The sequence below is a fragment of the Polyodon spathula genome, chromosome 18 (genome assembly GCF_017654505.1).
Source record: "Polyodon spathula isolate WHYD16114869_AA chromosome 18, ASM1765450v1, whole genome shotgun sequence".
Lineage (NCBI taxonomy): Eukaryota > Metazoa > Chordata > Actinopteri > Acipenseriformes > Polyodontidae > Polyodon > Polyodon spathula.
This window is the reverse complement of record NC_054551.1, coordinates 8,439,632-8,451,714: the sequence shown is the minus strand read 5'-3', so window position 1 is coordinate 8,451,714 and position 12,083 is coordinate 8,439,632. Positions and strand designations below refer to the sequence as shown.

Genomic DNA, 12,083 nt, shown 5'->3' with positions numbered 1-12,083 from the left:
AAACAAAGGAATGACAGGGTAACATTCATGATGGCTTGGCATCAGTAAGCTGTGTATTTATCTTGTAAAGTTTCTAAGCTTTTTCTTTCCAGCACAAGGGGAAAAAAAACCTAAAACAAATTTTTACTGATGAAGTGACACGTTTTTACAGACTTCAGAATTTATTTTGCAAGGGGAATCATGAATAAAATGAGTCAGCCCCCTGTGACATTTACTCATTACTTTTAACCTTTATTTTTTAAAGTTAATTTAGTAGAATAACCTTTACCAAATAAGGGTCAATGATGGCACAAGGACATCTATGACATGAGCCATTGATAGAATGATAACAGAGTGATTTCCTTATGTTCATATGCCAACGGTGTCACAATCTTATGAACTAATACCCCCCAGGTGATCCATCACAGTTTCATGGTACCATATCAGCACCAGTGTGCTTGAGCATCAAGACCAGTGCATTGGGGTTTTTATTGCTGTGTTTCCAATGTTGTGGTTTTGAGAAACACACGCATATTGTATCCCAATGGTATTTTTCCCACTATATAAGAACCCCTACAGAGATGTCTTGTTGCTTGTATTAGATTATCTTTTACAGCCTAGGAAGGACAGAGGGAGAGCAATTATGGTAAAATACCGAATTAAGATGTCCCTTGAAAAAGCAACACAATAATATTGTACTTTTTTTTTTTTTTTTTTTCCAAAAATGGCGCTGTGACTTTTTTTTCTGGCCATCATATGACATGCAATTTTATGTGAATGGGTGTTTTTTTTTTTTTTGTAGAGCGTGAATTTTGTAATATAGTTCACAATTTCAATGCATGAGCAGGAGTATGTTTCACTCCTTTAAATCTTTTTTTCTTCTTCTCCCATTAATAATTTACCATGAAGCTGACTTCATATAATTAAAAAGGGGTTTACTCACCTTCAGTGAAGCGGAGCAGGTATTTCAACTTTCATTGAAATGGGCAGACATGAAACAATAATTGTGTAGGCCAAAGTGCGGCAAGATTAGAATACTCATTAAAATGCGGGCAATTATGTTCTTCTTATTTTCTGTGATCTACTGAAAGGGACATTATTTAATCACAAAAGCTTGTTATCCATCCATATTCCACATATCCTGTATATATTCACTGCTGATCCAAATGGATAGAAGGGCACAGAGGGTTCGGGGATTGAAGGTTAAGGTTTGAAGGACTACTGTACAAAAACTCCAACCTTTTTTTTTTTTGTTCCACCAAAAAAGTCAATAAATATGTTTATTGTATTCTGCACATACAGAAATCCCTAGGATTATCTTACTCTTTAAACAACAGTGAGGGAAGCAAAATGTGTGTCTACTGCAAAATGTTTCTCTGATTTTATTCAGATGCTATCATTGAGTATCTTAAGCTATGAATGATTTCCTCTCAGCAGAATGGACTGTTTCTCAACACAATGAAGCAAACCATAAGAGACACTCCCTCTTAAAACAAATAGGTCCAAAAGTAGGACGTGACAAAGGCACAACAGTTACTGGCAAAAACACACAAGACATTTACAGAACTCCAAGCCTACTTTAAAAAAACAAAGCACACTCCAGAACCAGAATGGGGAGCAGCAGTAAAGAAATGATGAACAATCTACAAACAGTTCACAGAGTATCCCACAAACAGTACAGAGAGAACTTGCACACAGTGCACCACAAACAAGCCTTGGGCTGCTCTGAATCCCCAAATAAGAAACAAAACAAAGGAGAAAAGGGACCCAAGGAGATTATATCATCAAAATGGAATCATTCAAATAAAGATGCATTAACAATATACTTAGACATAATAGAGAAAAAACAAAACAAAACAAGGAGACCACAGCATAATACCTCTGGTACAACATGTTGAAATTCCACATGTTTTTCCTTTGATCCTTTCATGACTATCATCTCAAGGTGTTTTCATGAGCTCATGATGGTAGAATTTAAGATTTAGGTTTTAATCAACCTTACTCAGGGGGAACTGTGGCTAAATGACCTTGCGCCTAATGTCTGAATAATGGAACAATGCTGACCATGACTGTTTCATAAGGGACTTTCAGAATAGTAATGATTGGTTCTAATGCAGATTCATATTCTGAAAGTCCAAGGTCTGCCAATGTAAATGTGTTAAACATGATTTGGCTGTGCCATATGCAAAGCATACAGATTTAGAGCTTAATTCCAAACTATTATATGAAATGCATTTTATTATCCATTAGATGTGTTGGGTTTGTTTGACTCAGATAAGTCAAAGACTGTGCCCAGATGACTAACATCTTTCCATATGATTTATAGGATTTCAAACCACAACAATCTCTTGCACTGCTTTTCTTAAAATACCATGCAAACCACATCTAATCCCATAAAAAACACAGATTAGCTGGGAGCGAGTAATCCATATCTGTTGGGCATTTGCACACCGCCTTCCATGTGACTCCCTTAGAGGAGAGCGGTGGTCTTATTCAAAGGGCTCCTGGCAGACAGTGCAGGATTTGGTCTCCAGTGCTTCATAAACCTTGCTGCCAGCACCACACTGGAGTGGCTTTAACAAACTCAACACGACCCTCCAAAAAAACAAATTCATCTGCTTGGTGAGGCCATCTCAAAAAGGATTAGGGAGCCAAAGAGCAAATTGAGTACTGTCAATCTAAAAATGCCTTCGTTAATAATTACTGAAGATGCAATATATATATGTGTTTTTAACATTTCAAAGGGGTACTGTCCTATTTTTAAAATCTCAATGCTTATCTTTTTTTTGTTTTATTACAGCAGCAAACAACAAAATCCTACTTTTATTCAATTTGCTTTTGTTGGGGGAGGGGGGTGGTGATAATTTAGTTTGAATTACAACATGCTGTATTCATTAACATTTTTCAGTTCCATTATTTATGTTAGCTCTTTCAACATTTTTAAGAGCACTGTATGACTTTCAAAACCCAAACATGATGTTCAAAAGTGAGCTGTAAAGGACACAGGATTATTAATGGGCTGATGTATCATGAATTGATCCAAGCTACGGTTACTTCAGGGTAGAACTCTGACTGGTATTTTATTTGTCACATGTTTCTACAAGTTTTGTTGCAGTGGACTCTTATTGTTCTCATAATGTTCTCTCTCTTGCTTTCCATGCTCTTTAAGCCTGATATCTGCTATTAGCTGCTGTGTTGTTGCTACTATATCATGTATTATGCATTTTTCACGGTATTCTATTATGTATTTTTTCTTACTGTATATCATGTATTATGCATTCCTTTGTATTTAAAGCATTACGGATTTTCTTGTTGTTACTTGTAAAGCACTTTGTGATTTGGTGGTCCACTATGAAAGGCGCTATATAAAATAAAGATTGATTGATTGGCTGATCTGTCATTCAATTGCCCTTTGTGATGTGCATTGACATGATAAAAATGCTTTCAAAGACAAAAACAAAACCCCACTAATGAATCCATTATTATTATTTTATTCGACTGGACCACACCATTCTGTTTTCACTATCTTTTTCTTTGACTATTTTCAAAACGACAGCTTGCTCTGATGATGACTTACAAAGCTGATAAATACTGGACATTTCTAAGAGCTGTTTTTAAGCCACACGAATTTCCCATTCATTAACAATTCCAAACTGTGGTGGCTGTTTGAAATAGCACAGAGGCGTATCATCTTTACACTGCTAAAATGCTTTTGTAACTTTTATTTGTCATTATGTGCCACATTTCCCAGCGCTGCTTTGATTGGAATAGCTAATGACATGCAAAGTATGTGATATGCTGCTGAGGCAAAGCTGTAGGCTGAAAATAGCAGTGCCCATATGTAATCTGCAGCGTATACTTGGAATATTTATCCTGTTGTGGCCTCTGTGTGTTTGGATTGCACCACAAGCATGAGGCCCATCCAGAATGAGCAGTCCAAATCTGCAGAACAGTGCGAGTCTATCAGACTCAGAAAAGCCAATAGGTAACCGCAGCAGGGGACCTGTCAACCTTCACGATCTCAAAGTAACGTGACAGGACAGGCCATTTGTATCTGTTCCTCTTTGTCTGAGTTCAGTTTCTTTTTTCATGCAGTGCTTCCACTCCAAAAATAGCCTAACTGTAATACTATGAATACAGAAATACAAGGTGAGCAAGTTTCAATTTGCCATTTTTGTGCCCCATCTTGTAAAAGATTTTATTAACACTTTCTGCAACTTTTCTTTTTTTGTATGCTTCGTTTCTTTACATTTCTGAAAAGCACTTTACTCCAAATTTTCTATCATTAGCATGACTTTTTTTCAGTAACCATACAATACAATTAATGATGTATATTGCTGCTTATATTATAACACGTTTGTGTTTTCTAGTGGAAGACATTTTTCTTTAGGATAATTAAATGCAGTCTTCCTTTACAGATCAAGCCAGGTAGGCTGGCACTGATGGGCCTTGTGTGAATGGGTACCTAGTGTAAACCTATAGTTAATGAGAGCAACATTAATGTGCTATGCGTCTGCTGGACCTCCACTGTCAACTTTAATGAGAGCTGTGAAGAATAGTTCCTGTTGAATCTGAGCCTTGGTAATTCAACAGATTTGCAATATAAAGCAAATTAAATTATTGGAATGGAATGCCAAAATGCATACAATATTCGTACAGTAGGTCTGGTAGAATTAATACATTTCACCTGCAGCTATTTGCTGTTTTTGTCCTAGTGTACATTGCATTATTTTTCTTCTTGATTAATGTATCTTCAGAGATAATTTCTGGGGAAAACTTAAAATAAATGAGCATTTACCAGTACACTTACTAATGAACAATACAATGCAGTTACAAGAACGCTGTTTTTAAAGGTCACATTTTTGTTTATTAATTGCCAAGAACCAGCTGATGTTGTTGATTGTGAGTTAAAAAAAAATTGACTGTGTGTTAACCTATTGATAAATTTATAAAGACGATCAAATTAAATAAAAGCTGACTGCCACACAGAGCCAAATTCCTCTGAAAATAAAACTAAATCCAAACAGATAAAGCCACATGAAACGCCCAGTTTTCATTGTTTGCTCAAAGGCTGTACTTTGTGTGTATTTTTCTACATTTTCAAACGCATTCGGTGGCTGTCCTTGATTTGAGTAAGGACATACTCCATACACGCTTTCCAGGATATGATTCCGGCTTAAGTAAATTAAACTGACAAGTAAGGTAACAGAAGCAGGGAGGAGAGCTATAGGTCTATTGCAGCAGTCGAATGTTCTTGCATGTCACCATTAATGATGTAATCATTAACTCAGAGAACACCACACATATGCAGATATGCCCTTTAAAAGACTGCACTGACAGACTGCTAAACTGAATCCATGTCCTTAAAAAGTAGCTCTCCTTCTGTTGCCTACTGTCAATTCCAGACAGTCTTTTTTTTTTATTTATTTATTTATTTATTTTTACATCTGGATAAACAGCAGGATCACACAAAGTTACTGTCAATATTTAATCGAGAATAACATGATGAATTGTCTGTCATATTTTATACATCAAACCATACTGGTAATACAGCAAATACCTGCTTGTTCTTGAAGTGCTGTGTCAATGAAAAACGTTTCAAACAATGTGTTCTCCTTCTACAGTATATTGTTTTATTAAGGCATAAATAAGGGAGTTCCAACCACAGACTGTCCATGTGCTTGGCTAAGTACTGTATGTGAACTTACCTCACACCTGACTGCATGCTGCCACAGGGCTCCCCTAAACCCTGCCAGGTATGACTGGGATTGCAGTAACCACACACCAGACATTACAAGTTTGCTCACATAAGGGGGTTTAAGAGTAGAATTTTGAGCAAATTATGGCAGAAAACCTGTGCCGGGAGATGTCCGGGAGAAGGGTCCAAAAAAAAGGGTCCCTTTTTCGACTTGCGGCGAAAAAGGGAGAGTTGACAGGTCTGGAATGTGGCTTCTATGTGAATATCTTCCATTTGAGGTTATTACTGCTATTGTTGGTTCAGAAGCCTATCACACTCTTCCCTCATTGGAAATAGTTGTGGTGGTTCATTTAAAATAATTAGAAAATACTAAACTCAATCAGTAAAGTAAATAATGTGTTAACATGTCCAGGCTATTTAAACAGAAATTATTGTTTAAAATATGAATTTTGCATCATTAATTTGTATACCTACAGTATTGTGGCAGAAGGTCATATGCCTGTAGCAGCAGCAGAGCACAACTTGGTTGGAAGGTGCTGTATAGCAAACAGATCTGACCCATATTGCTTTACACTGTAACCTGTATTTTCCAGTGAAGAAGCTTCCTTGCAGTATTGTAAATGGTGTCCAGTCTTGGTGCTCGTTTTCCACTGACCCGGATTAAGCTAATGGGACTTGACAGTGGAGGCAACTCTTCAGTACCTGGCTTGGCGAGATCTCCTAAACATGAGACGGTAACCAAAATGTCAATTACTCTTCTGATAGCAAACAAATCGTGGGGCTTTAATGCAATTCAAGCAACAATAATTCGATAATGGGGATATAGAGCGTGTATGGTGACAGACCTTCAGAGATAATAGAATCTAGTGTTCCACCACTTTTAATATTAATATGATTCTGCTTTTCTATATCAGTTTAGGCTAATTTAAAAGGCCATAAGGGACTCTTTTTTTTTTGGAAATAATATTATTGCACTCTGTGGGTACATTTAAAAGGGCACGTCGCTGATGAATGTATTATCAAAACTCAAGAGAACTTGCAGAGACAGGATACATGTCCTTCATTTGAACTACAGTAAGTAAGAAGTGATTTTTGGTTTCTTTTCAGCAGTCTGAATTCTATGTTCTAGAACGGTAGAGCCCAGTTGGAACTCTGCCTGTTAACCTGCATGTTTGCCCGTCCATCTATCTAGGGCACAAAATCATTTCTATTAGTACTGTAACTGCATAAGTTATCCAAGTGGGGAGAATAGGTGACGCCATGTTTCTTACTCTTTTTGTATGCCCAAACAAACTGAGGCCACCTCTTTAGGAGTTCTCACTTCAGTTTGATTAAAGCAAGCTGTGAAAGGGACTAAATAGATTTGGAGCCGTCATATACACTTTCAACTGCACTTGAAATAAACTGCTGAAGCAAACCAAATGTAAATTCAAAACCAAATTGTTATGAAATGAAACTACAATTGAAGAAAAATTACAGGGAGTGTATGTCAGTTGGCTGCTATAGCTTTTCAAGGAAAACTATTCTTTGTTTGTGCTGGAAAATAGGTCTTGAACATTCAGTAACACCACATCTACACTGTAATGATTTACTCACTTCAGATTGCTAGTGTAATTAAAACTAGGCCACATGGGTGATTTTAGCTCAGCAGAATGGAAATCACGGTTCCTTTGACTGTTAGATTTCCCCCAAACTGTTTTAATGAAAGTTAAGTATCGATCACGCTGTCATTAAAGCCTGTGTGATGAATTCATCTTGCGACATCAGAGGGGCCTGAGAAAAGAAATGTTTAGCACTTGAAAGGCTTCAATAGAAAAAAAAATATGGATGGAGTCACTTGTTTTATGAGTGCCACAGTAATGTGATATGAAAAGTTCACTCAGGCTCCTTTATGATGTATTTCTTCTTTGAGTTTCTTTGGAGGAAGGATCTTTGTCCCTGGTCTCTCACAGAAAAACACATGCTTATGATGATAGGCAAGGTAGACAGAGACTGATAGACAGTTATAGGTTCCATTTTCAATGATCTCAGCAACCTAAAATCCATCCATCCATCCATTATCTGTTATTGCTTTTCCTATGAGACAGAGCTTGACATAGGGCACAAGGCGACACTACACCCTGGACGGGATGACAATCCATCACAGGGCACAACCTAAAATGTAGAAACCAATTTTTTTTTTGGAAACCTCATTTTACATATATTTTAATAGTTTTTATTACTGTTAATAAGTGGATCAATAAATTACCGCCATCTGAATGAATCCAAAGTTAAAGAGCAGCAGTGGTTTAGATCATTTAAGTTTTGACATATGGATTTATATATTTTAGATTGTGTTAAATTATTGCCCACTGCTATTTCAGCACCATGGACAGAGCTGGGACTCTCATCAATAGATTGCATTCAGTTATTACCATCCCAGACATTTTTCATCAAATTAGCTTACTGAACAAACTGACATTAAAAAAATCAAAGGTGATGGACAATTGATAACAGCCTTCATCAGCGATTAACACTACAGTCTGTCTAGTCTATATTAATCCAGCAGGTGCTTTCCTACATGGATGTTTTTTTGGCTCCCTTAAAGTATTACTGAATATAATACAAATTGGTAATAGTTCTACAGAAACTAACATGTTTACAAGTATGTATGAATTCAAATCATCTGAAGTGGCTTAGTGTTTGACCAGTTGTTTTTACATGGTATTCAATGGTTTGTTTGACCCCATTTTATTGTGGCATTAAAAAAAGCAAGCATGTGTAACCATGGGTACAGGAGTGCAAAACAAAGGCAAATGTAATATTGACTCCAGACATTTGAGATTCTCATTCATTAAAAATCCAAGGTTGACAAACAAAGTCACAGTACAAAAATGGTTGTGTCATGTGTTCACATGGTAACCAATGTTTCTGCGTGTTTTGTGTGTTAAAAAAAAGCAACAATATGCATTATATTATGGAAGAGTGACTACATTTAACCTTCAGTAAGTGTTTATGTTAGTAGAATAGATTTTGATATTTGGCCAAAATCTATTTTAGCCAAATATCAAACAGAGGTGAGGCCTACTGGCAGCCGAGTACCCAAGGGTGAGTGGCGAGAGCCACCAGAGGGAGAACAATGTTGCCATGGTGATAGAGGGGTATTTAGAAACTCCAGGAAATGTAGATAAAGGGTGAGACTTAACCTTGGAAAAACCGGGAAGCCAATTATATTCTATTAACACTGGGACGAGGCATTGTTCTGCATCCAAACCTTTACAAGGTAAAGTATGAATAAATAAGAATATGCATAACTTAGTTATTGAGTTGTTTAGTGCTACCTATGTAAGTTCCATTTATTCCTATTAGAAGTTGGAGAAACATACCATTCTGATCTTTCAGCATTTGGCTTGCTTGCTGCACCTTTGATTTTGGTTCAGAGTATCCAGAATTGTTTATAGGTTCAGCAACCTGATCAGAGTCCTTTTTAAATTCCACAAAGGCAAAAATTTAACAGTAAGTTGGCAATTTTAACTGCGACAAGCTGAAAACCATGCCCAATTGTGCAGTTTTTAAGCTGGATAAGCACTCATTGGGACATCTTTTTATCTAACTCGCACCATCCTTGCAGTGATAAAGGACATCATCCAGTATGATTTGGTTTGTCTGCAGCTGCATGCATAGTTTGCCATAATAAGAGACTGTATCTGATTTGATTTACTTTGTCAGAGAATGCTCGCTCTGTGTACCTAACAGCTTTACATTGCAACTGCATTCTGCTGTGAGGGCTTGTGGTTAGCATCTGAAAGAGTAATATGTTGTCTCATGTTCCTAAGTTGTATTTCTTGCCTTAAATCACGAGGAACACAGCACATTAATAGATTAGCTCATGCACAGGGCAACTTCCAAGTGACAATCCACCCCCCCACCCCCCCCCCCCCCCACCCATAAGAGATCTATGCTCACGAGTTGTCAGCACTGAACTCAGTGGTCTCTAACCCAGAAATCATAAAAAACAAATCCAATATGAACTCACATCAACAATGTCTTCTGGCTTTTGGCTAGGCCCTGAGGAAGCTCCAATTAAAATCTGAAACAAAAGAGGATGTCATTTTATTAACTGTAGTGTTGTGAGAATGTTACTGCCTGCAACAGATGATGTATCAGATGTAATCAGGATAAAACATAGTTAAACCTTCTGCATGCTGGAAGTACATTATTTATTCACTCTCGGTACAATGGTTTCCATTTCCATTTTCCAGCAGTAGGTGTGGTACGAGGATGTCCAAAATTGATACATTATCAGACTTAACCAATAAACATATAATTGCTAAAATAAAATTACAGTATGAATGTACAATATGAATAAGTTTATCCTGATGTGTTATACAGAGAATGTGTTGGGAAACTAATAAAAACAAATGTGTCTTGTACATATAGCTATGTTAAAAAGAGGTGAGAGCTGGGGCTCCCGAGTGGCATATCCAGTAAAGGCACTCCACGTGGAGAGCAAGGTGTGCCCTATAGCCTGGAGATTGCAAGTTCAAATCCAGGCTATGTAATTGCCGACTGTGACTGGGGGTTCCTAGGGGGTAGCGCACAATTGGCCTGAGCGCCGGTCGGGTAGTTCGGCAGGGCAATCCATGGTTCACAGCGCACCAGTGACCCACGTGGCTCATAGGGCACCTGTGGGTCTGCAGTGGAGCCATTTAGATCTATGTTGTCCTCCGGCACTGTAGGTCTGGTGGCTTCACTGTGGATCCACAGTGTGAAAAACGACAGATTGGCAGGAACGTGTTTCAGAGGACACGTGTTTCAGCCTCTTTTTCCCGAGCTGCCAAGGGTTTGCAGTAGTGAACCGGGATAAAAATAATATGTGCATTCCAAATTGGGGAGAAAACCTGGGTAAAAACCATTGCCGATGACTAAATTAAAAAGAGATGAGAGCTATTGGCAAACATTATGGTACCTTATTTTTGGCAGATAAATGACAGCAATTGCCTTGTGAAGTAAAACACAATATGCAATATCTACTTGTTTTGTTTTGACTTTTTTATTTGTTTGTTTCTCTACTTTTTTGTTTCCTACCAGAAATCCAAAATCGCAAAAGAAAATTGGATTTTTCATTTTCATTTAACTTTTATTTTACCAGATAAGAAGATTGAGAACAAATTCTCATTTACAGCAACGATCTGGTCAAGAGGCAAACATCACAGCAACACAAAGCAAACAAATACAACACAGACAAAAATAAATAAATAAATAACACATCAACAAGTACATACACATGCATCAGACAATAATGAATTCAGATTCCAATTAAAAACATCCTCCGAAACAAAACTCTGTAGTTTTGTTAATTTGATTTGAAATTCATTCCAGTCAAAAGCAGCCGTAAACTGAAATGAACTACACCCAAAAACAGTGGACACTCTGGGAACCAGTCTAATAAATTAATCTGATCTTAAATTGTAAACTGAAGCAGAGAACTGTAACAGGTTGAGCAGATATAGTGGGGTTTTCCCAATCAGGGTTCTTTAAACTAACCTGAGCCAGTGATGCAATCGCCTAGTGTGCAATGAAGGCCATTCAACCATAATATAAAGATCATAGTGATGAGTAAGATAAGAAGCACCAGTTATAAATTTTTTAGTAGAATGGTGTAGTATCAAGCTTCCCCAAAGCAGCTTTCGAGACAATTTTGCAGACAGCATCACCATAATCCAGTATTGGAAGAACAGACATCTGGATTAAAGTATACTTTGCAGAATGTGTAAAACATGATTTACTGCGAAATAGAAAACCAATTCTAGATTTAACTTTGAATAGAACTTTATCAATATGGGGTTTAAAAGACAAAGCACTGTCCAGCCAAATACCTAAATATTTATAAACTGCTACTTGCTCTAATTCAATTTTACTAGAAGTAAACATTTTGCCAACACTATTAAAATAACATGTCTTATTTTTTTCTATTAAAATGCATAAGTTTAGTTTTATCAATGTTTATCAGTTTTATATTGATTTAGATCCTAAATGGACGCTTCTTCTTTTCAATTTCGACTTGGCCCAATTAATAAACTAACAGCAACTCATACCACCACCACACATACATAATATAAGACCTTGGTTCACCTTTAGCAAGTACTATTACCCTAGCAGAAACAACATGCTTTCACTAAGAAATCACTTCTCCCACTTAGTTCATGGTGTTCTCAACTTCTAATTACCCTGGGACATGTTCTCCCGTCATTCTGGAAATGCTGCTAGAGTCCTACAAATAGCTTTGCCGCAATGAGACTTTAATTACGAGTTACTATACAACTAATCACTCTAAGTGAGGTCAATGGTGTGAAATAATGACCTGCTGAGTGCTTTGTGATGGAGGGAGCATGGAAATGCCCGTAGGCTGCAGGTTAGTATCAAG

The 12,083-nt window shown here is 37.1% G+C and overlaps 1 protein-coding gene across 15 annotated transcripts in view; it reads right to left on the bottom strand.

Annotated features, from left to right (window-relative positions):
• LOC121330646 (RNA binding protein fox-1 homolog 1-like) overlaps nt 1-12,083 on the bottom strand; it is an 879,666-nt gene that overhangs the window by 617,979 nt on the left and 249,604 nt on the right. For all 15 annotated transcript variants that reach the window (XR_005951881.1, XM_041277313.1, XM_041277305.1 and 12 more), the window contains exon 3: nt 9,693-9,746. Coding sequence is in view for 14 of the 15 variants with exons in the window: in XM_041277313.1 (XP_041133247.1) it covers nt 9,693-9,746 (54 nt within the window). In the remaining variant the exon portion in view is untranslated. The remainder of the gene's footprint in view (nt 1-9,692; nt 9,747-12,083) is intronic.